This window comes from Salvelinus fontinalis, chromosome 29, assembly GCF_029448725.1.
Source record: "Salvelinus fontinalis isolate EN_2023a chromosome 29, ASM2944872v1, whole genome shotgun sequence".
Taxonomy (NCBI): domain Eukaryota; kingdom Metazoa; phylum Chordata; class Actinopteri; order Salmoniformes; family Salmonidae; genus Salvelinus; species Salvelinus fontinalis.
Genome location: NC_074693.1, coordinates 11,830,305 through 11,855,968, shown reverse-complemented (window position 1 = coordinate 11,855,968; position 25,664 = coordinate 11,830,305). Strand labels below are relative to the sequence as shown.

The following is a 25,664-nucleotide window of genomic DNA, read 5'->3' as shown; positions in this document are numbered from 1 at the left end:
TACAATATCGTTACACATACTCCACCACATAGCATTTTCTCTCTAAAATTATAGCTCCTACTCAACAGCATAACAACATTTCATTCTGGGTTTGCGTTTATCAAGTGATAGTTACCGTGTAAGAACAAATAATAATACATTACATTGAGAAGACAAAACTATTGATATTCACAAAGTGGTAGAAATAACAATTGCTATGTCGTCAAAGAAGTATGATGAGAGGTTTCCAGATGCACAGTTCAAGCGAAAATGACAGAAACGGTGTTATAACAATGTTATATATCGCATTGAATCCAGCCCCATGTCTCATAATGCTGCATATAAACACAAATTAAATACATGTCATACCAGACAACACAGCCACATGCACTCTGGGAGAAGCTTAAGATTCACGTTTTGCTAGTTTGTTTTGTGTTGTTTTCTACTCCGATGCATTTTTCAATGTGGAAAACATCAGAAGGACAAGAAGACTACTACTAATAAAGCACATTATACGAGAGCATAACGTAAACAGATGAATAAAACAAATCAGATATTTAAACATTTGAACAAAACAACAGCCCTTCTCCAGACAGCTAGCAATTTGAACAGATTATGACAATAGTAGGATATTTCTCTCATTCCTGTTTAGCTAAAGTATATTGATTGTATTTATTATATGTCTCATCATGCAATCTCTGTAAAATAAGATAACAAACTTATTGAGAAAAAAAAAGAGAGCGATTTCAGTCTTTGGATAGGGACAGATTAAATGGTGAAGATGTCAGCAGAGTACATGGAAGAGAGGAGGCGCCATTCGTAGGTAGCCAGTGCCAGACCTATCCAAAAGTCAAACCATATTTTGGCTACATGAGTCCCTTCTGGTCATCAACATCCTTTAGGACAAGCACTCAAATATGAGTTCTAGGCAATAGATAGAGACGCAGGCATAACTACTCGTTAGTTTCCTCCACTTTGCCAGTAGGCTCACGCAAGCCTCGTTTCTGCATCAGGGTGTAAGGGAAAGGTGCCACTTCGCAGCTGGCATAGTCCAGTTTCTTGGCTCCGCCGCCGCAGTTACTGAAGTCTAGTTTCTTGGTACCATCACAGCTCCCATACTCCAGTTTCTTCAGCCGAGCCAGAGTCTTGATGCTACCAGGAGGCCTGCCAGGGCTAACCTTGTAGCCCGCCGCTTTGGTCGTACCCAGAGGCCTGCCGGGACTGGTCTTGAACCCCGCAGCTTTCGTGGTCCCCAACGGACGTCCGGTGCTTGTCCGGTAACCGGCTGACTTAGTGGTCCCCGAGGGTCTCCCTCTACGGCCGGACTTGACGACACTTCCTTTCTTTTTCTTGGAGCTCTCTGGCCCAGTTGGAGCCTCACCGGGCCCTCGGATCCTCACTGTCTGAGCATGGAACTCATTCTGGGTCTCTTGTTGCATTTGACACGGCATGGGTTTGTGCATGCCCTGTGGAAGAGGGGGTAGGTTAGGGCGAGGCAGCTGCAGAGTAGGGGGTGGGGGCGAAGGGTAGAATTTGTTGGATTGCGAGCTACATAAGTCAAAGTGGCTGGTTGGGTGTTGACATTCTTCTGCAAGGCCACTCATGCAATAGTCATTGCTGCTGCTAGTGACTTGGTGCATCATTTTCTGTTGAGGGGTAGACATGAAAGGTAAACAGGTTCAGCATTGGTATGTGTGACACAGAATTACGCGCATGCACATAAACACACACACACATAAACAAAATAACAACCTAATTTGGTGATGCACATCACAACACTATGTGATAAATGTTATAAAGTATCTATTCTATTTGCTAACATCTAGTGCAATTCGAACAGGCTATTGTGTTGCAAAACCATATCCGGTGCTAACGCAATATGCAACATACAGTAAGTAGTGTCTCGCTATTATGCGTTTACAAACCCCAAAATACAACAGCTGTATAATGAGGCAATGGGCGCTACTACAATGCAATACACGAATAAGACTGCTGCATTTGCAAGTACATTTTGAGAACATAAAAACGAGAAAATCACAAACCTAATTTGTAGGCGGATCATAGAATGCAATGGGTTAAATATGAAACGGGGATAGATTTTCCATTCTTGACCGCCACAACATCACGATACAAACGGATGCATTCTACGCCCTATAGTCCATGGATATTGACTTGATCCTGGTTTACATTATGCGTCGGGTATTTCATCTTTATTTAATCTTCCAGGACAGAGGTTTAAATGAGAAAGGTAGCCATTTTCGTCCGATTTTATTTATTTTTATAAAAAAGAAGGGAATCAAAGCGCATGCGCGCGGGACTTCAAGGAAACGAAGCCCTATAAAGGAATTCACAATAATAATACACAAAAGATGTTATCCTGCCATAATGCGATCAAAAATATGGAATATTATGCATTTCGTTCGTAATCCTGGTTTTGAAATCGTGGACATTGTGTCCAGGAAATGAACGCAGATGTTTAAGAAACGGTCGTCACTAGTTACCACAGCTACAGTCATAAACCCCGCCTATTTCTACAATTTATCTTCTTAAAATGTTAACCACATTGCTTAACATTAACCACTTTGCTAACTTTATGCCTAACCCCAACCTTATATTAAGACCAAAAAGCGAATTTGTGTTTTCATTCATTTTTACGATATAGGCCATTTTGACTTTGTGGTGGTGGTAACTAGTGGAAACCTTTAGAACCAGAGGTTTATGAATACTGTACTTTCAGTAGGTGATAGCATAACAATGATTCATTTAAATACAGGATTAAAAACTTGCTTAATCTACTAAACCGTGTAATCTAACTAGAATTGACCTGACGTTATTGGGAAAGCAATCTAATTTACAGAACCCAGATCAGTTTTTCCTGTAAAGTATCATACATTTGGACTGATCATAATTTTAGGTAGGCTAATTAACGTGTGAAGTTTATTATGTGAGCTTACTCAGAAACACTTTAATAAGCTAGTATAGACCTACTATTTATTGATTTTATCTCAGACTTTTACAGCCTACTGGACTCATAGAGTGCTATTCTCTCAAGATATCTTGTTGGTGTGGGTGACTCTTTGAACTTACAATTGCTAGCCCCAAGTCATTATATTTTTTTCTTGTGCTTTATTCTATTTGTCTCATGACTCCTGCGTGCTTTGTTGACTATCAACTTGCTTGTTTACCCAACCGTGGAACAGACTATGTTTGTTACCACACTCGGGAATTTGACTCTCTATTGATAACACAGACTTCCCATCCTATTCTAACAACCTCTCGCCGGCTTTGTATTCATGTTACCGGATGAAATTGCTGTACAATATGATCTTGTTGCCATCTGATGCACAATTCAAATGTCATAAAAAATCAACACTGCAGAGCTCTCCCTTTCCTCTGCCGTGCCCTGATTGTATTACTGCTGATGATATCTGGAAATGTGCATGTACACCCTGGCCCATCTACTGTTGCTAGCCCCAATTTTGACTTGTGCACTGATATCTACTTCACTGATTTCTGCTCTCGTAAAAGCCTGGGTTTTCTGAATGTTAACACTAGAAGTTTATTACCTAAAATTGATCAATTGAAAGTCTGGGTTCACAGCTCCAATCCAGACGTGTTGGTCATTACTGCCGGGGCGGCAGGTAGCCTAGTGGTTAGAGCGTCGGGTCAGTAACCGAAAGGTTGGCAGATTGAATACCCGAGCTGTTCTGCCCCTGAACAAGGCAGCGAACCCACTGTTCCTAGGCCGTCATTGTAAAAAAATATTTGTTCTTAACTGACTTGCCTAGTTAAATAAAGGTTAAATAAAAAATCGAATTACTAAGACGTGGTGAAGGAAGAGTGTTTTGAACACTGATGTTAACCTTTCTGGTTATAACCTTTTTCGGAAAGACAGAACTTCCAAAGGTGGTGGAGTGGCAATCTTTAGCAAGGATCACCTTCAGTGCTCAGTTGTCTCCGCCAAGTCTGTCCCCAAACAATTTGATTTGCTGGTTTAAAGCATTAAACTTTCAAATAGCTCTTTGTTGACTGTTTCTGGGTGTTACCACCATCAGCACCGGCCTATACCCTACCTGCCTGAAGCTCTCTCCTGGCCCCTTACACTAAATCTGAATTTGTCCTGCTAGGTGACCTAAACTGGGACATGCTTAAACCACCTGACCAAGTCCTAAAGCAATGGGACTCCCTAAATCTTTCTCAGATTATTACCAATCCCACAAGGTATGACCCCAAACACCCAGAAAATGCTACTCTTCTTGATGTTATCCACACAAATAATCCTGATAGGTATCAGTCTGGTGTTTCTGTAATAACCTTAGTGATCATGGTTTTACAGTGTGTGTTCGTAATGGCTGCTCAGTGAAATGACCTGTGCGGATTTGTCATAGACGCTTGCTAAAAAACTTTAATGAGCAAGCCTTCCTTCATGAACTGGCCTCTGTAAATTGGTTTAGAATCAGCTTGATCTCCTCTGTCGAAAACAACTGGACCTTCTTTTTTAATATTTTCAGTGGTTAACAACTGTTAACAAACACGCCCCCATAAAGAAAATGAGAATTAAAAACAGGTTCAGCCCCTGGTTCGACCGTGGTCTTGCAGAGTTACACCACCTCAAGTATTGCATTTGGCGAAAGGCTCGACACATGCATACTCAGGCTGACTGGCTCTCGTTCAGGCAAATGAAAAATAAGTGCACTCAGGCTATCCAGAAGGCCAAAGTTAGTTCATTTAAAGTTTAACCCCAAGAAATTCTGGAAAATGGTTAAAGACCTGGAGAATAAAAACTCCTCCGCACAGCTGCCCATGTCCCTTAATGTTGATGATGTTGTTGTTACTGACAAGGAGCACATGGCTGAGCTCTTTAATCACTACTTCATTAAGTCCGGATTCCTATTTGACTCCGCCATGCCTTCTTGCCCGTCCAACATTTCCTCATCTCCCATCCCTTCTAATGCAACTAGACCCGATGCTCCTCCCTCTATTTCCCCTGCCCTGCTACAAAGTTTCTCCCTGCAAGTGGTCACTGAGTCCGAGGTGCTAAAGGAGGTCCTTAAACTTGACCCCCAAAAACCATCTGGGTCAGACCCTTGGTTTAGACCCTTTCTTCTTTAAGGTTGCAGCCCCTAACATGCCCAAGCCCATCTCTGACCTTTTTAGCCTGTCTCTCCTCTCTGGGAAAGTTCCCATTGGTTGGAAGGCAGCCACGGTGGGTCCTTTCTTTAAAAGGGGAGATCAAGCTGATCCTAACTGTTCTAGGCCTATTTCTATTTTGCCCTGTTTATCAAAACTGTTGGGAAAACGTGTCAATAATCAACTGATTGTATTTCTTGATGTCTATAGTATTCTCTCTGGTATACAATCTGGTTTCCGCTCAGGTTATGGATGTGTCACTGCAACCTTAAAGGTCCTAAATGATGTCACCATTGCCATTGATTCTAAGCAATGTTATGCTGCTATTTTTAATAACTTGGCCAAAGCTTTTAATACGGTAGACCATTCCATTCTTGTGGGAGTATTGGTGTCTCTGAGGGGTCTTTGGCCTGGTTTGCTAACTACCTCTCTCAAAGACTGCAGTGTATAAAGTCAGAACATCTGCTGTCTAAGCGACTGCCTGTCACCAAGGGAGAACCCCAAGGCTCGATCCTAGGCCCCATGCTCAACAATATAGCTCAGGCAGTAGGAGGCTCTCTCATCCACTTATATGCAGATGATACAGTCTTATACTCAGCTGGCCCCTCCCTGGATTTTGTGTTAAATGCTCTACAACAAAGATTTCTTAGTGTCCAACAAGCTTTCTCTGCCCTTATAACCTTGTTCAGAACACCTGCAAAAGAAAGGTAATGTGGTTTGGTAAGAAGAATGCCCCTCTCTCCACCAGTGTGATTACTACCTCTGAGGGTTTAGAGCTTGAGGTAGTCACCTCATACAAGTACTTGGGAGTATGGCTAGACAGTACACTGTCCTTCTCTCAGCACATATCAAAGCTGCAGGCTAAAGTTAAATCTAGACTTGGTTTCCTCTATCGAAATCGCTCCTCTTTCACACCAGCTTGTTGTTGCGCTGCCATGTTGTGTTGCTGCCGTGTTGTTGACATGTTGCTACCATGTTATTGTCATTGTTTGTTGCCATGCTGTTGTTGTTGTCTTAGTTCTCTCTTTATGCAGTGTAGTGGTGTCTCTGTCGTGATGTGTGTTTTGTCCTATTTTTAATTTTTTAATCCCAGCCCCAGTAGGAGGCATTTTGTTGCCTTTTGGTAGGACGTCATTGTAAATAAGAATTTGTTCTTAACTGACTTGCCTAGTTAAATAAAGGTGAAATAAAATACAAATATTCAAGAAGTCAAGATGGTGCTGATAGACATGGCTGCCTTGTTTCAGGCTCCTAAGCAACTTTGAAGTATTTTATATTTTTTACGTTATTTTGTCACGTTATTAGCCCAGAATGTTCTTTGCATTATTACATACAGCCGGAAATAACTTTTGGATATCTGGACTTCGACATTGCTCTTCTAAATATTTATACATTTTTTAATTCCATTATTTTACTTTTAAATGTGTGTTACTGCACCGTTGGAGCTAGGAACACAAGCATTTCGCAATAATGTCGCTAAACATGTGTATGCGACCACTCTGGCTTTACGAGGCTACAATTCAACTAGCCTCACTCTGGCTTTGCAAATCAACACCAAACAAATCCAGCGATTTTTATAATACATCATATTTAATATGAACATGACAACAGAAAGACTTGCTTTATAATAATAATTTGTACTGTTAAGATCAAAGGTGGCAAGCAATAACATACAGTGCATTCGGAAAGTATTCAGACCCCTTGATTTCTCCACATTTTGTTACGTTACAGATTTATTCTGAAATTGATTTTAAAAAATTCTTCCCCTCTTCAATCTATACACAACACCCCATAATGACATCATAATACCCCATAATGACATAGCAAAAACAGGTTTTTAGAAAATTTTGCAAATGTTTTAAAGATAAAAAACAGAAATATCATACTTATTTACATAAGTATTCAGACCATTTGCTCAGTACTTTGTTGAAGCAACTTTGACAGGGATTACAGCATCAAGTCTTCTTGGGTATGATGCTACAAGCTTGGCACACCTGTATTTGGGGAGTTTCTCCCATTCTTCTTCGCAGATCCTCTCAAGCTCTGTCAGGTTGCATGGGGAGTGTTGCTGCACAGCTATTTTCAGGTCTCTCCAGAGATGTTCGATCGGGTTCAAGTTCGGCCTCTGGCTGGGCCACTCAAGGACATTCAGAGACTTGTCCCAAAGCCATTCCTGCATTGTCTTGGCTATGTGCTTAGGGTCATTGTCCTGTTGGAAGGTGAACCTCGCCCCAGTCTGAGGTCCTGAGCGCTCTGGATCAGGTGTCATCAAGGATCTCTCTGTACTTTGCTCCGTTCATCTTTCCCTTGACCCTGACTGGTATCCCAGTCCCTGCCGCTGAAAAACATCCCCACAGCATGATGCTGCCACCACCATGCTTCACAGTAGGGATGGTGCCAGGTTTCCTCCAGACGTGACGCTTGAGTCCAAAGAGATCATTCTTGGTTTCATCAGACCAGAGAATCTTGTTTCTCATGGTCTGAGAGTCCTTTAGGTGCCTCCAAGAGGGCTGTGCCTCATGTGCCTTTTACTGAGGAGTGGCTTCTGTCTGGCCACTCTACCATAAAGGCCTGATTGGTGGAGTGCTGTAGAGATGGTTTTCCTTCTGGGAGGTTCTCCCATGCTTCTACACCTGCATTGCTTGCTGTTTGGGGTTTTAGGCTGGGTTTCTGTACAACACTGTACATCAGCTGATGTAAGAAGGGCTCTATAAATACATTTGATTGATTGATCTCCAAAGAGGAACTCTGGAGCTCTATCAGAGTGACCATTGGGTTCTTGGTCACCTCCCTGACTAAGGCTCTTTTCCCCCGATTGCTCAGTTTGGCCGAGCTGCCAGCTCTAGGAAGAGTCTTGGCGGTTCCAAACTTCTTCTGTTTAAGAATGATGGCCACTGTGTTCTTGGGGACCTTCAATGCTGCAGACATTTTTTGGTACCCTTCCCCAGATCTGTGCCTCGACGCAATCCTGTCTCGGAGCTGTAGACAATTCCTTCTACCTCATGGCTTGGTTTTTGCTCTGACATGCACTGTCAACTGTGGGACCTTATATAGACAGGTGTATGCCTTTCCAAATCATAACCAATCAATTGAATTTACCACAGGTGGACTCCAATCAAGTTGTAGAAACATCTCAAGGATGATCAATGGAAACAGGATGCACCTGATCTCAATTTAGTCTCATAACAAAGGGTCTGAATACTTATGTCAATAAGGTATGTTTTGTATTTTTAATACATATGCAAAAATATCTAAAAACCTGTTTTCGCTTTGTCATTATGGGATATTGTGTGTAGATTGATGAGGAACATGTTTTATTTAATCTATTTTAGAATAAGACTAACATAACAAAATTTGGAAAAAGTCAAGGGGTCTGAATACTTTCCGAATGCACTGTACATAAGCATTTCCCATTAACATTGTTCCACTACCCATTCATTCCCTATTGAGTCCATAGGAATTAGTTCCAGTTGAGTATGCATAAATGTAAAAAAATAAAAATAAATACCAAATGGCATCCTATTCCCTCAGCCTGGTCTCAGACATTTACATTTTGGTCATTTAGCAGACCCTCTAATCCAGAGCGATTTACAGGTGCAATTAGGGTTACGTGCATTGCTTAAGGGCACATTGACAGATTGATCACCTATTCGGCTCGGGGATTCGAACCAGCGACCTTTCCGTTATTGGCCCAACGCTCTTAACCGCTAGTGTCACGACCTCCGTCACGACGTCACCGACCTTCTATCCATCGCTGATCCATTTTTCATTTTCCATTGGTTTTGTCTTGTCTTCCATCACACCTGGTTCCAATCCCATCAATTACATGTTGTGTATTTAATCCTCTGTTTCCCCTCGTGTCCTTGTCGGTGATTGTTTATTGTAAGTGTATGTGTACGTCTGTACTGGTGTCCGTCGGGTTATGTTACCCGTTGATTTTTATTATTATGTTTTCCGGTGGGTTTTTGTAATAAACTGCGCCGTTGGAAACACAGTTATGTCTCTCCTGCATCTGACTTCTCTGCCACCAGTTAAACACCCTTACAGAATTACCGGCCTACTATGGAGTTAGCAGGAAACGGTACCCCGGTCATAGGAGTGGAGGAGCGCGTCCAGGAGCATGCAGCAATACTACACCATCTTAGCACCACCATGGACCGCATTGTCCAGACAATGGACCGCTGGGAGAGACAGGGAGTTCTTCCAGCGCCTCCACCAGCACAACCGGGGTCTCCCCTGAGCGCCCCTTTCCCGCCTGAACCCAGTGGGATTCGTCTCTGCTTGCCCCAGGAGTACGACGGGAGGGCTGCAAACTGCCAGGGGTTCTTGTTACAATTAGACCTCTATCTGGCCACCGTCCACCCAGCTCCGTCGGGGCGTGAGAGGGTTTCTGCCCTCGTCTTGTGCCTCACCGGGAAAGCCTTGGAGTGGGTCAACGCCGTGTGGAGAGAGGGAGATGCGGTGTTGGACCAGTTTGAGGAGTTCACACGCCGTTTCCGGGCAGTCTTCGACCACCCGCCCGAGGGTAGAGCGGTGGGTGAACGCCTCTACCATCTGAGGCAGGAGACGAGGAGCGTCCAGGAGTTCGCACTAGAGTTTAGGACCCTGGCTGCCGGCGTGGGATGGAACAACAGGGCCCTGATCGACCATTACCGCTGCAGTCTGCACGAGGACGTCCGTCGGGAGCTGGCCTGCAGAGACACCACCCTCACATTCGACCAGCTGGTGGACCTGTCCATCCGGCTGGACAACCTGCTGGCTACTCGCGGACGTCCAGATCGGGGTCTGGTGGTTCCATCCTCTCCGATACCCATGGAGATGGGAAGGACAGTGCGAAGGGAGACCGGAGGGGGTTCCCACTCTTGCACCATCTGTGGCCGCAGAGGTCACACTGCCGGTCGGTGCCGGGTTGGTTCCTCTGTGAATCGAGGCAGCAGGCAGGGCGCTCTGGCGTCACCCCAGGTGAGCCGGCACCATTCTCACCCAGAGTCCTCTGTTGCACATATGCTTGTGTCTGTCACTTTTCCTGAGTTTCCCCCGCATTCCCAGCATAAGGCGCTTGTAGATTCAGGTGCGGCTTGGAATTTCATTTATAGAGTGTTAGCTCATAGTTTAGGGACCCCCATTGTTCCCGTGGATGTGCCCTTGCCCGTTCACGCCTTAGATAGTCGACCATTAGAGTCAGGGTTAATTAGGGAGGTCACCGCTCCTTTGGGCATGGTGACCAGGGGAGTCACAAGGAGAGAATAAGTATTTTCCTTATTGACTTTCCTGTGTTTCCTGTGGTGCTGGGCCTACCCTGGTTAGCTTGTCACAACCCCACTGTTTCTTAGCCACAGAGGGCTCTCGCGGGGTGGTCGCGAGAGTGCTTAGGTAGGTGTTTATAGGTTTCCGTTCGTACTACTACGGTGGAGAGTCCAGACCAGGTCTCCACCGTGCGCATTCGCCCCGAATATGCCGATTTGGCTCTCGCCTTCTCCAAAAAGAAGGCGACTCAATTACCACCTCACCGACGGGGCGATTGTGCAATAGATCTCCTGGTAGAGGCTGCACTTCCCAGGAGTCACGTGTATCCCCTCTCACAGGCGGAGACGGAGGATATGGAAACATATGTCTTTGAATCCCTGCGTCAGGGGTACATTCGGTCCTCCACTTCACCAGCCTCCTCGAGTTTCTTTTTTGTGAAGAAAAAGGAGGGAGGTCTGCACCCGTGTATTGACTATCGGGGTCTTAATCAGATGACTGTTAGGTACAGTTACCCGCTACCGCTCATATGCACAGCGATAGAGTCAATGCACGGGGTGCGCTTCTTCACTAAACTAGATCTCAGGAGCGCTTACAACCTGTTGCGTATCCGAGAAGGAGATGAGTGGAAGACGGCTTTTAGTACCACCTCAGGGCACTATGAGTACCTCGTCATGCCGTACGGGTTGAAGAATGCGCGATCAGTCTTCCAAGCCTTTGTAGACAAGATTTTCAGGGGCCTGCACGGGCAGGTTGTGGTGGTGTATATTGATGACATTTTGATATACTCCGCTACACGCGCTGAGCATGTGTCCCTGGTGCACAAAGTGCTTGGTCGCCTGTTGGAGCTTGACCTGTACATCAAGGCTGAGAAATGCCTGTTCTTCCAACAGTCCATCTCCTTCCTAGGGTATTGCATTTCCACCTCAGGGGTGGAGATGGAGAGTGACCGCATTGCAGCCGTGCGTAATTGGCCGACTCCCACAACGGTAAAGGAGGTGCAGCGGTTCTTGGGGTTTGCCAATTACTACCGGAGGTTTATCTGGGGTTTTGGTCAGGTAGCGGCTCCCATTACCAGACTGCTGAAGGGGGACCCAGTGTGCTTGCAGTGGACAGCTGAGGCGGACATGGCTTTTAGTCACCTGAGGGCTCTGTTTACCTCGGCTACCGTGCTGGCCCATCCGGATCCCTCTTTGGCGTTCATAGTGGAGGTGGACGCGTCTGAGGCTGGGATAGGAGCTGTGCTCTCTCAGCGCTCGGGTACGCCACCAAAGCTCCGTCCCTGTGCCTTCTTCTCTAAGAAGCTCAGCCCGGCGGAGCGAAACTATGATGTGGGGGACCGGGAGCTGTTGGCTGTCGTCAAGGCCTTGAAGGCATGGAGACATTGGCTTGAGGGGGCTAGACACCCTTTTCTCATCTGGACTGACCACCGCAATCTGGAGTACATCCGGGCAGCGAGGAGACTGAACCCTCGCCAGACAAGGTGGGCCATGTTTTTCACCCGTTTTGTGTTTTCCCTTTCCTACAGACCAGGCTCCCAGAACGTTAAGGCAGACGCATTATCCCAGCTCTATGACACAGAGGAGCGGCCCATGGATCCCACTCCCATACTCCCCGCCTCCTGCCTGGTGGCGCCGGTAGTGTGGGAGCTGGACGCGGACATTGAGCAGGCGTTACGTGCAGAGCCCGCTCCCCTCCAGTGTCCAGCTGGGCGTCTGTACCATCCGTCTGCTGTCCGCGACCGTCTGATCTATTGGGCCCACACGTCACCCTCCTCTGGTCATCCTGGAATAGGTCGGACGGTGCGCTGTCTTAGTGGGAAGTACTGGTGGCCCACTTTGGCTAAGGATGTGAGGGTTTATGTTTCCTCCTGCTCGGTGTGCACCCAGTGTAGGGCTCCTAGGCACCTGCCCAGAGGTAAGTTACAACCCTTACCCGTTCCACAACGGCCGTGGTCGCATCTGTCAGTAGATTTCCTTACCGATCTTCCTCCCTCACAGGGTAACACCACGATCGTGGTCGTTGTGGATCGTTTTTCTAAATCTTGTCATCTCCTCCAGTTGCCCGGTCTCCCTACGGCCCGACAGACTGCGGAGGCCTTGTCTTCCGGCACTACGGGGTGCCTGAGGATATAGTGTCTGATAGGGGTCCCCAGTTCACGTCGAGGGTCTGGAGGACCGTCTTGGAACGTCTTGGGATCTCGGTCAGCCTTACCTCGGGTTTTCACCCCGAGAGTAACAGGCATGTGGAGAGAGTTAACCTGGATGTGGGTAGGTTTCTGAGGTCCTATTGCCAGGACCGGCCGGGGAAGTGGGCAGCGTTCGTGCCCTGGGCAGAGATGTCCCAGAACTCGCTCCGCCACTCCTCCACTGGCCTTTCTCGCCTCCTCTGTGAGTTCCTAGTTCCTACCTTAGTCTCCAGCTTGAGCATCTCTCCTTTGGCCAGGAAGCCATTCAGAGCAACTCTCAGGTCTATGAGGTTGGCAGCATCCAGAGGCTGTGAAAGATACACAGGATTAGGAACATGTCAAATAAATGAAAACAATTAATCTGCAAATTATTAAGTTCTGTAAATGTAAACAACATGTCAAATACATTTTAGTGTGGATTAATGTACATCTTGAGTTGTCTGATCTGGGATTAGATTAAATATGTGTAATGATGGTGTGTGTGTGTGTGTGTCAGTTCATACCTGTGTGGTGGTGACAGTACAGAGGACCTCTCCATGGTGAGCACTCATCATCTTGCTGAAGGCTGAGATGATGTCAGAGATCAGCGTCCGACGGTCGTTATCAGCCATAACATCTGAGGAATGGAAGTAAAGATATTCAATTCAATTCAATACAAATGTAGTTATCTCCTGCGATGGGACATTTTATGTTTGTGCTTATCTAATAACCTATTTCTGTGTTCATGCAAGTGACTGATTGAACGAATCCTCACTATCAGTATCTGCAATTGGGCAGTACGCAAGGATATCTCAGTTAAGGTCTCAGCTTGGAGGGAAGAAGCCTAGTGAGGTATTGGTCTGTCACATGCATGAACCAAATGTTAGTGATGAATTAATTCTGAATGGTGAATAAGCTAAATCATGCCAATATAACCTGTCTGTATATAAGAGAACTAACGGGACTGACCCGGTGGAGCTCCTGATCGACATGTGTACATGGTGCATTGAGTTGGTTAGAACCTCTCCAGCTTGCTGTTAATAAACAATGATTCATTTAAAATTTACTTTGAGTGTCCCTGTGTAGAATTTCCACGACACTACTTAGGGCAATTACTGTTAGGGCTACATCAGGGCCTCAGACACAGGTACATAAACACCACACAAGACAACTATTACACATTACTCGGTTATTACACACAACTTTTGTAACACCATCTGTCTTTCACCTGTCTGTCGAGACAGGTGACATAAGGCTGGCTACCCACTGAGGAGGTTGATGATGATGATGGTCATGACATCAGTGAAGGTGTGTTCTTTGATACCGCGTTTAACATGGGGATTCACCATGATGCCAGATAGCTTGGGGTCCTTGACTAGGGCCCGGAGGAACAGAAATAATGCCTGTTTAGTATAGCTATGGGGCAGTAGCTGGATACCAGTCTGAAACCGGGTCGTCTGAAAGAGAAAGGCATCCAGGTTCATGGGACAGATGACAGTCAGGGGTTCCCGTGTGTGTGTGTGTGTGTGTGTGTCGGAAATGAATGGAACTGACTTACAGACACTGTGACCAGCTCCTTCTCCACTTGCTACGGTCTGCCCTGCTGGCTGGCTGCTGAGAAGAGAGCATAGGCATAGCGCCACTCATCTCCATACACCTGGATGGGAGGCCAAATTAAGAGGGATAAACAGGTTGCAGAGAGGGTAAATCATTGTACCCATTAGAAGTTTCAGGATTATATTGAGATATTTTGCTTATTTTTGACTGTGACGGCTATATCTTTAGACTAGACGCCTGTGTTTCATAATATCGTTCTCAAGTCATCAGTCGTCATTGCATAATTGTTGTGGAATGTTGAGCCCTTCCAATAGCTTGTAAGTTCTGCTTTGCTTACCGTGACCAGAACTTGCCTGGTCAGTGAAGTGCAGAACTGACGGCCCTGGGAGAAGAGAGAGAGCATTGCTTGGATAAAACTGGCGTTGATTTAGCTACCGGTGACAGCGAGTGAGAAACTAGGGTGGAAACCCAGTAACTGTAGAAGTGTTGGTTGTTACCAGTGTGGGCGAGTAGTGAACTACAAATAGTTCAACTAGTAATATCATTACATTTTGCATTAGCTTGGTGTTGGTTGAACCAAATTCAAATCTTGGTAGTGTTTTCAGTAGTTAATCACTTTTTTTGCAATGTAGCAGTGTAGCTAACTACTGGAACTACACACTACTTTTTTTGCTAAAATCAAATCAAATATGGCTGAAGTAGGCAAGAGATTCATTTTTTTCTGGTGTTGTGCCAAAAATCTCTTTCTGCCAGAATTCTCACCCCCCTTCGCGTGAACTCACACACACACAATACTTAATTGCTGCAACTTGCTTGCTAGTTGGAATTTCTGCTCTTCACTCCATTGTCGGTTTAACCTACAACTGACTGATCTTAGAAGCTGAAATAATTTTTTATTTGTTTCCTTCAAGGCAGCTGTCAACGATCACGTTAGGCTACGTTTCATTTCAGCAAGGACAATTTCTTGAGAGCCGAAACCCCCCATCAGGATAAGCAAATGAAATTAATAATTAATGTATGCGTGTTATATTAAACATAGAGGGGGGAGTAAAATGTAGGCAAGCAATACACATTTCAGAACAACTACTAGTCGAATAAGACATGGAAGAGATTACGAATTTTGGCAGAGATTTATTTATAGACTAATACACTTGAAACAAATAGCCAAACCGAAAACTGTAGACATTACTAGCACCTTCCCCGCAATCAAACCGCCATAAAAAAAAAAAAATGAAACGCAGCCTAACGTGATCATTGACAGCTGCCTTTTCTTTAGTGTAGCTGTTCTTCTTCCAGTGTGAAGTAATTGGTAGCTTGGTAAACTAGATTTTAAGACTGGTAGGAAGTCATACAAACACTGAGGAAGACAAGACAAAACCTTTGTGTATTGTGCTGTAGGATAGTAACTTAAAGTAACTTATTGCAGTAAACTATATTTTCTTAAGGGGAGCTTAACTTCTTCCAGTTTGAAGTAATTGATGGGTTAGTAAACTATATTTTCAGAGTAACTTCCCTAACACTGGTTGTTACTTTGCATCAAGTTTCCTCATCCATTCAATTAATGTTGGTACTGCTACATTGTATCAGACACGTCTGTCAAAACTAATGACTGGTCAAAACACAAGTAATCGTGGACGCGAACTGCACTCAGTGCCTATGTACCTAGGGTTTAGGTGAAGAGGTTCAACTAACTATGTTATTTTACAACAGAAAATAAACGTTAAACACTTAATGTCTTACCTGATGTCATCCATGCCTCGAAGATTCTGCCATTTTCTCATGGTTAGTGGTATATGGAATCCTTGGGACGTCCATACCATAAACCTTAACCCATACACTTACCTTAAACCTTACCTTAACCATTTTAAATGTCAACTTCAATAAGGTAACGTCAGGGTTGGGATGTCCCAAGGAACCAATATTGCACAAACCATGATCTCCTGCTGCTGTCTGGGATGAAACTCAATGCGCATGCGTGTGTCTTAAACCTGAGGCGCTGCCTCAAATTCTGTATAGTTGTTCTTGAATCCAGCCAGTCCATTGTATTTTTTCACTGTGAATGCACAGTAGTCCTAAGCATTTGATTAGCAGTATATCTATTTACATTATTTTCCACAATATTCATGGGATTTATTTTGATAGGTTTATTATTTTGATACCGAGAGCACTATGTAGTTCCCATTCGCAACCACACGGTGGCAGAAAAGCCCAGATTAAAGGGGCCAATGAAGTCCGTCGGCCAATGAAGTAAACGCAGCAAAACCAGGGTGGTTCGTTTAATTCAATTTAATTCAATTCAATTCAAGGGGCTTTATTGGCATGGGAAACATGTGTTAACATTGCCAAAGCAAGTGAGGTAGATAATATACAAAAGTTAATGTGAGCCAGGTAGGTGCCCAGCTCTGGCCGACGGAGAAGTCGGATCAAAACAAAAGTGACGTAATTAACTACTCTCCCGGGTGGCGCAGCGGTTCTAAGGCACTGCATCTCAGTGGTTCGATCGCGGGGTGTGTCACAACCGGTTATGAGCGGGAATCCCATAGGGCGGCGCACTATTTGCCCAGCGTTGTAGGCCGTCGTTGTAAAATAAGACTTAACTCACTTGCCTAGTTAAATAAATGTGATGAGTATGATTCCGTGTTTCCACATGCAAAGATGATTGGTTTTGATTAAAAAAGCTTTATCTGACGTCCCAATCCTAGTTTGAAAATTCAAACATGTATTTATGGAAAATAAATGTATGTTTCTGGACGATTCTGGCAACATGACAAAGCGGCGCAGATTACAGTTTGATTTGAGATGGGCGCTCCTCCCGATAACGTGAGGGACCATTGCCCGGTTCAACCTGAGCCAGTGTAATAGAACTCCCTCATTGATTGTCGCTCGGGAAAGAAGCTGGGTTGGGTCCACGAAATTTCATACAGAGCCAGTTTTCTGCAACTGCACCACGCATTTCTTTAGCTTTTTCATATTAACATAAGCTTGAGGTACATGCATCGCTTATTCTTAACAAGTAGTTAGCTAGTGCCGAGGGTTTGAACCAATTTAAAACAGAGTCGGTAACCTAGCAAGATCGTGCATTCATTTTCGACGAAAGCAAAACGAGTGCGAATGACGAGAACGCATTCGCTAAACTAGTTTTCGATAGGTTTTCAACCTAACTAGCTAGCTGAAATATAAGCAGACATGGACGACAAGTCATTCACTAAGGAATTGGATGGGTGGATTGAGCAACTCGGCGAATGCAAGCAGCTCTCGGAAAACCAAGTCAAAGCCCTTTGCGAGAAGGTAATTTTAACACATTTAATTTGTGTGATCCTGCAAACCCTTAGCTAAGCTAGTTTGCCAGCTATGTTAGACAGCGAGCATTAGCTAACTGTTAAACAACTATTTTAATTTTATCATTGGTCCGAGCACGGTACATTTCTCCACTGACTGTTGTATGCTCTAGTTAGCTACAATATTCTGAAAATGGCGGCGGAGCTGCATATTGCCATTGCATTCACTGTGGAGTTGTCAGACATACATTGACAGTGCTGTAGTTTAATTGCAGGATGTAAGGAACATTGATGATGTTTTATAGAAATGTTTTTGGAAATGTCAGTTTGATATCCTTGCTGTTCTTACATTCCGCTCTGGCTTGTTGCAGTTGAATTCCAAAGTGTGCCGCTTGGGTATCAGCCACTATAGCTGAGGATCGAACTCTGATTTTCAATTTTCGCCTAAAATGACATACCCAAATCTAACTCAGGACCTTGAAACAATGATATACATATTCTTGATATAATTTGAAAGGAAACACTTTGAAGTTTGTGGAAATGTGAAATTAATATAGGAGAATATAACATTAGATCTGGTAAAAGATAATACAAATGAAAAAAAACATGCGTGTTTTGTTACATCTTTTGGAATGCAAGAGAAAAGCCGCAATGTATTATTCCAGTGTTGACGCAATTTACATTTTGGCCACTAGATGGGAGCAGTGTATGTGCAACATTTTATACTGATCCAATGAACCATTGCATTCCTCTTCAAAATAGTTGTATCAAGTCTGCCCAAATGTGCCTAATTGGTTTATTGATACATTTTCAAGTTCATAACTGCACTCTCAAACAATAGCATGATATTATTTCACTGTAATAGTTACTGTAAATTGGACAGTGCAGTTAGATTAACAAGAATTTAGGCTTTCTGCCCATATCAGACATGTCTATGTCCTGGAACATGTTCATGTTATTTACAATCTCATGCTAATCACATTAGCACACGTTAGCTCAACCGTTCCGTGGGGGGGGGGGGGGGGGTCACCGAATCTGTAGAGGTTAAAAATTATAAATACTCAAACAAGAAATAATATCCGAACTCCTGCTCCGTATCCCAGATTTCCCCCATCCTCTAACTAAATCCCTAACCCCAAACTCTTTTCTCGTCTCCTCCTTTCCAGGCCAAAGAGATCCTGACGAAGGAGTCTAATGTGCAGGAGGTGAGATGTCCAGTCACCGTGTGCGGGGATGTCCATGGCCAGTTCCATGACTTGGTGGAGCTGTTTAAAATCGGAGGGAAGTCTCCGGACACCAACTACCTCTTCATGGGAGACTACGTGGACAGGGGCTACTACTCTGTAGAGACAGTCAGCCTCCTGGTATCTCTCAAGGTAAACATAGACAAATGTTTTAGAGCAGGGATGGGCAATCCAAATTCATCACGAGGGGCCGCAGTGGCCTTGCCTGACGACTCAAACAGAATTATTTCGCTGCCATAATTGAAGTCGTTTGTGGTGAGGTCAAAATGAGAAGTGTTGTATAAAACTAAGTAATCAGCGATTGGATCATCTCTAACCAATCAGAGTAGCAAAACCAATGATGAATTTTCAAACCTCCACTTTACCCACTTGTGTTCTGGTTCTGGCCCAACCCATCGGTTTCTGGGACCAATTAGAACAGTTAGAATGTTTTGTCCGTTCTAGAAATCGTTGTAGAAGTACTCGGACCCATTGCAGAGGAAAACTCTCATCCGTGGGCATAGCGTTTGGGTAGCCAGGCAAGCAGTGGTTTGCAGGTCTTTGTATACCCACATCCATAGCCACACATGCGGTCAGAAAAAAACAGCCTTTCGGGGACCCTAAGTAACATATTAAGAGCAAAACATTTTAGCGGCTCCCCTCTTGACAATGGAGAGACATTTCCTGCAATTCTACACTTTACGTGTAGAGAAAATGTTGCCGTTTTAAACTAAGTTTGCTGCAATTCTACACATTTTCCCATGGAGAAAAGATTTAGCAATTTTCTAATTAATTTCATGCTATTCTATTCAGTTTGCCATGAGGCAGAGAGAATCATTAGCAGTTTTGCAGCCAACTTCCTGCAAATCTACACATTTTGCCATAGGGTGGACAGAAATGTTTGCAGTTTTCGCTATATCTGAGTGATAGTGACTAACAAAATCAATGTTACCCGTCGGTAATTCGACCGTGATTACTGCAAGTTTAGATAGCCTAGCCAGCTAACTTATCGATCTAAACATTTGTAGCTGACGTGGGTTAATTGAGTGACTGTCAGTGACTGACCTAACTAGAGAGAAACTGCTGATGCACAACCATATTTAGAAGAGACACCTTGTTTATTTTACCATTTGTAATTCTCAACAGTAAGTTGAGACCCCGACTCAAATCCTTTAAAAAACATTAAAAAAAAAAAGTGTTTACATTTTATGGGGGGGGATTGATCAACGGGCTAACAAAATGCCCATAGGCTGCCAGCTGCCCATCCCTGTGTTAGAGTATACTCTGAAGTAGCTTTGGCCGATTCCTCTCTGATATGGCTTAATTAATTTATTTTGAGAGTGGAAAAACAGGAGCAAGGTTAAACTCAAACGGGTAGAGGAGGTCAGTAGGTTTACATGGAGGACAGGACAGCCTACTGATATAACACAGGATAAGATTTATTGCTGCTACTGTAAATGTCATTATCAACCTTAAACCATCTCTGGTTGCCTCGAAAACAGAATGTGCAGTCACTGTGAATGTAATGTGTGTTATCTCTGGATGGGACAACAAGCACATGTGTTAATCATTTTTGTTTATCAGGTTAGGTACCGTGAGCGAATCACAATCCTTCGAGGGAACCACGAGAGCAGACAGATCACCCAGGTGTACGGCTTCTACGACGAGTGTTTAAGGAAATACGGAAATGCCAACGTCTGGAAGTACTTCACAGACTTATTTGACTATCTGCCCCTCACTGCCCTGGTAGATAACCAGGTGAGATATTAGTTGTTAAAGGTGCATTATGCAGAAATAGCTCCGTCATTTCCTGGTTGCTAAAATTCTAGTAGTTTCAGTTTATAATTTCAGTTTATTTGACACAACCAGCAGTCATTGTGTAGAGAATCATTGTACCATCTAAACCACTGTGAAATATATTTTCCATAACCAAAAATATTTTATTTTCAGCTGTTTGATGCTGGTGTACAAAACCAAAGTTTTTTTATTTATTTAACCTTTATTTAACCAGGTAGGCTAGTTGAGAACGAGTTCTCATTCACAACTGCGACCTGGCCAAAATGTTAGATGGAAATGTAAACCTAAATGATTGCTTTGTTTATACCAATCGCACACGTTTTTAGATGGAAATGTCCTAATTGACTTGTTGTTCCTCTGCAGATCTTCTGTCTCCACGGTGGACTGTCCCCCTCAATAGACACATTGGAACACATCAGAGCGCTGGATCGCTTACAGGAAGTTCCTCATGAGGTCAGCTCACTTCCACGTTCCTAGAAACGACGTCCAATCTTCATATTACCATGCTAGTTAGAATGCATGCCCAGTATGTTGTTTCATAGTATTGACTTGACTTAAACCGCTTGGTCCCTTGGGAGCATAGGGGCGTCCACCCTGCTCTCCACCTCACTCACTGCTGTGTGAGGGCTTTTGCCTCTGGCCAGGAGATCCCTGTTTTGTTCATGTTGAGAGAAGCGTTTCCAGTTGTTTAGCGTGTCATAGTATGCTAGTGTGGATATTGATCATCCACTGGAGTCTGTAAGCCCTGACCACTGTATATCAGATAGTTCATCTATCAACCAGTCACTACTCATCTCAGTTGTAATATGCACACACAAAACGCCTTCGACATCACATCGTGCGGTGACGCTCCAAGTGTTGCAGCCTGACCTCACCAATATGGCCACCTTATTCACATCATATAGTGACTCTGTGTTGCAGCCTGACCTCACCAATATGGCCACCTTATTCACATCATATAGTGACTCTGTGTTGCAGCCTGACCTCACCAATATGGCCACCTTATTCACATCATGTAGTGACTCTGTGTTGCAGCCTGACCTCACCAATATGGCCACCTTATTCACATCATGTAGTGACTCTGTGTTGCAGCCTGACCTCACCAATATGGCCACCTTATTCACATCATGTAGTGACTCTGTGTTGCAGCCTGACCTCACCAATATGGCCACCTTATTCACATCATGTAGTGACTCTGTGTTGCAGCCTGACCTCACCAATATGGCCACCTTAGTCACATCATGTAGTGTTCACAGTAATTTTGACCTTACTAGCATGGCCACCGTCTCCCTCCTCCAGGGTCCGATGTGTGACCTGCTGTGGTCAGACCCTGATGACCGTGGCGGCTGGGGCATCTCTCCCCGCGGTGCCGGCTACACCTTTGGACAAGACATCTCAGAGACCTTCAACCATGCGAACGGACTCACCCTGGTCTCCAGAGCTCACCAGCTCGTCATGGAGGTACAGTGGCACATTTCATCCTGTAAGGACTTATTAAATGCCATGTAAAATGTACACCAGTTTGTCTGATGAGGAGGGTCGTGGTCGACTCATTGCTACGTTTAAACAGAAAAACCAGTGTGCTGGTATTCTCCTGTTTCTTCATAATGAATTGTGACAATATGTCCAATCCTTTCAGTGCAAAGTGCAAGGTAATTTATCAAGCCGTGCATTCAAAGATCCACAGCATAACTGTTTTGACTAGCCTTGTCCCAAGATGTCTATTCTTCTTTAAAATACTGCGAATTCTATATAAAAATGTTTTTAACCAAAATGCATACTTTGTCCTGTTTGCATGATGTAATGTGTTTTAGTTTCGCAAGACTTGCACTTTGGGTCTTGTTCCTAGATTTACTGAGTGTTTGTTTTTGGCAGGGTTATAACTGGTGCCATGACCGTAACGTAGTGACTATCTTCAGTGCACCCAATTACTGCTATCGCTGTGGAAACCAGGCCGCCATCATGGAGCTGGATGACACACTCAAGTACTCTTTGTAAGTATTCACTTCAGAATAAAACTATTCACTTCAGAATAAAATTCCGTGTTAAAAATGCTTTACTTGTAGCTTTATTGTTAAACTCCAAACATTGGAAATTGTTATGCGTATATAAATGAGTTAGGAAGCTTCCTTGTCTTGAAATAATAAAAACAAACCCTCTATTAGATCTAAAATGGCTCCAAGGCGTCATATCAGATATAAATGTGACTGTCTTTGTTTCCGGTCCAGCCTTCAGTTTGATCCCGCCCCTCGCAGAGGAGAGCCCCATGTGACCCGCCGCACTCCTGACTACTTCCTGTAAAAGATCCCAATGCTTGTAAAGCATTGCTGTAGAATCTTCTTAGTCAACGTGAAGGAGAAGGTGGGGAAAAGGGAGCAACTGACCATCGGTATAGAGTTGTGACAAATTAAGCATCCATGGACCAAAATGTGTGCCATAACTTCACAATGCAAAAATGGGGGGGGGGAGAATCTGATTAAACTTTAAAGAAGACCACACAACCTACACCCACCACAGTCCACTTCCTACTCTCTCTGCATGTTGTATTTATGTCTCTGAAAATGATTCTTCATTATAAAGACTACAGTGGCTGTGTAGTGCACTATATATAGTTAAAAGGGTGCCATTTTGGAAGGAGACAGTCTCACAGTACCTGCTGGTTTTGTCAGGTAAAAGATCTACTTTGAATGAATGCATCTGCTGAGATTAATGCTTAAATGTAACCCTTGTGTTAGGACTGTAATTAAGATATAGAATGGTTCGCCAGAACTAAACTCATCATGACCTCAAACTGGAAGGTTGTGGTAAACACGTTGCGATTTTTTTTTAGAACAAATTCAATGGCTTTTTTTGTGCGTGTGAATTGAAATCGTTGTTTTCAGGGTTGGTTGGGTGGAATTGAATTCTTTGTTTGCACTTTTGTATTTAATTTTTATCACATGACACTGACAAACTACTACATTCTGTTTTATATTTCACCCCCAGAAAAATAGCTTTTCTGTCACGTGAGTGACATCTATTTCAGTTAGGAACACCTGTACAAAATGATATCCCTTGTTATACACTGAACAAAAATATAAACGCAACATGTAAAGTGCTGGTCCCATGTTTCATGAGTTGAAATAAATTATACCAGAAATGTTCCATACGCACAAAAACCTTTTCTCAAAAATGTTGTGCAAAAATCTGTGAGCATTTTTTCCATCAAGATAATCCATCCACCTGACAGGTGTGGCATATCAAGAAGCTGATTAAACAGCATGATCATTACACAGATGCACCTTGTGCTGGGGACAATAGAAGGCCACTCTAAAATGGGCAGTTTTGTCACACAACACAATGCCACAGACGTCTCGAATTTGGCAGTACGTCCAACCGGCCTACAACCACAAACCACGTGTAACAACTCCGGTCCAGGACCTCCACATCCGGCTTCTTCACCTGCGGGATTGTCAGGTGGGATGGGTGCTGAGGAGTATTTCTGTCTAATAAATCACTTTTGTGGGGGAAAAACACTCTGATAGGCTGAACATGGCTCCCAAGTGGGTGGACCTATGCCCTCCCAGGCCCACTCATGTCTGCATCCCTGAACAGTCGTGAAATCCATAGATTAGGGCCTAATTATTTCAATCGACTGATTTCCTTATATGAACTGTAACTCAGCGAAATCTTTAAAATTGTTGCATGTTGCCTTTATATATTTGTTTAGTATAGATACGTCTCTGCTATACAATAAAGAATGAAGTTGCTCCTTTGCTTTGTCCTGTGTGGTTTTATTTCCTGATTTACAGGCATTCTTTTTGATCTGACTTCTGCATGGCTGAAACTGTGACCCTCGACTCTCAGAATTTATCCCTTGATCCCTAGGTGTTTTATTTAACTAGGCAGGTCAGTTAAGAACAAAATCTTATTTACAATGATGGCCTACACCGGCCAAACCCAGACAACGCTGGGCCAATTTGTGCGCCGCCCTATTGGACTCACAATCGCGGCTGGATGTGATGCGGCCTGCATTATGAACCAGGTACGGCAGTGACGCCTCTTGCACTGAGATGCAGTGTCCTAAACCACTACGCCACTTAGGAGTCCCTATGAATGCAGGGGAAGAGAGAATACATGTTTTTGTGTATTTGAACAGGGCCCAGATTCTCTCATGCAAAATTGTCTGCCCTGTGATGTTCCATAAATGTTGCACTAATTTGTATAATTGTGCTTTCAAGACAACTGGGATCTCGGTTGTCCACACTCCAGTCCAGTTGGTGGTGGTAATGCACCTTAAAGTTGGTTGCCAACCGCCATATAAAGTACAAAGAAGAAGAACCCTGAAGGAGGAGAGAATACTAGAAACAAACTCAGTTGACCCTTTTATCTGTGGATTAATAAATCAAATGTTTACTGCTTTTTCGACCTGTCCTCAAATTAATATAGTTGGTTCAGAGTGAGTTTTGATAATTCAACCTGTGTGTCCTGATTGCGTCTGGTTTGGGTGGACAAAATCAACATGCACGCGAGGTGGACAGACGTGCGCGAGAGGTCTGGTCAGCATGTAATGTCACTTCTATAGAGTACCACAGTATGAGTCATAATACCCATAACCCACCTAGCATACAAACAAGGAAATGGTTCCAATTGATTTTCCACCATTCATTTTTCCCATAGGGGATTTTAGAATCATAAGGGCTGTGTTACATGTAGGCTTACCCTGGGGTGATGTTTTGATAACTGTGTAAATCTCGCTAGGACAGAGGTGACTTATCAACAAATATCAATATATTCGCCTGTATTTAACCCCCCCCCCCCCCCCCCCCCAAAAAAAACGAAACGCTAATTAGCTACTAATGTGGCTATCATAAAGAACTACAAATACCATGATCTGGATAAAACTGTGAATCGAAGCAAAGGTAAGAATCTCTGGATTCTAATGTTAGCTAAATTTAGTAATTAATAAATTGGCTTCATTTCCTTAAATGGACAATTCTGAACTGTCATGTGCAAGTTTTAAATTGGCACAATAGCTGTTAACAAAGGTGTCAGCTAAAGATGATGTGCAGGAGCTTGCAGGGATTTGTAGTCTTGCATTTTTAAGTCATTTAAGTCTTGCATGATGTCTACTTTGATGCTAATTAGCATTTTCGAATCTGAGAGTATATACAGCCGAATATACTGATAAAAGTCACCTTGTCCGAGAGAGATTTATAAGGTTATCAAAACGGGACGCCAGGATAAGCCTACACGAAACATAGCCCTTATTTTAAGAATTTCTAAAATTCTAATTTCCCTGTTTGACCG

The 25,664-nt window shown here is 43.8% G+C and overlaps 2 protein-coding genes across 3 annotated transcripts; one reads left to right on the top strand and one right to left on the bottom strand.

Moving 5' to 3' along the window:
* Positions 1 to 78: 78 nt before the first annotated feature.
* LOC129827424 (UPF0461 protein C5orf24 homolog) lies at positions 79 to 13,167 on the bottom strand. Of its 2 annotated transcripts, XM_055888264.1 has the most exons (3): positions 13,045 to 13,167; positions 12,763 to 12,849; positions 79 to 1,445 (listed from the first exon to the last, which is right to left on the bottom strand). In XM_055888264.1, the coding sequence occupies exons 1-3, from the start codon at positions 13,150 to 13,152 to the stop codon at positions 933 to 935; spliced, it is 708 nt and encodes a 235-aa protein (XP_055744239.1). In that variant the 5' UTR covers positions 13,153 to 13,167; the 3' UTR covers positions 79 to 932. The 2 variants fall into 2 exon arrangements, with proteins under 2 accessions (XP_055744239.1, XP_055744240.1); XM_055888265.1 differs by lacking the exons at positions 12,763 to 12,849; positions 13,045 to 13,167 and adding an exon at positions 2,022 to 2,486 and having other exon boundaries at positions 79 to 1,625.
* Positions 13,168 to 16,926: 3,759 nt separating this feature from the next.
* Positions 16,927 to 24,129, top strand: LOC129827423 (serine/threonine-protein phosphatase 2A catalytic subunit alpha isoform-like). The gene is made up of 7 exons (XM_055888263.1): positions 16,927 to 17,365; positions 18,522 to 18,731; positions 20,163 to 20,336; positions 20,739 to 20,828; positions 21,675 to 21,836; positions 22,251 to 22,369; positions 22,604 to 24,129. Exons 1-7 carry the CDS (start codon positions 17,264 to 17,266, stop codon positions 22,674 to 22,676), a joined length of 930 nt encoding a protein of 309 aa, XP_055744238.1. The 5' UTR covers positions 16,927 to 17,263; the 3' UTR covers positions 22,677 to 24,129.
* Positions 24,130 to 25,664: the final 1,535 nt, after the last annotated feature.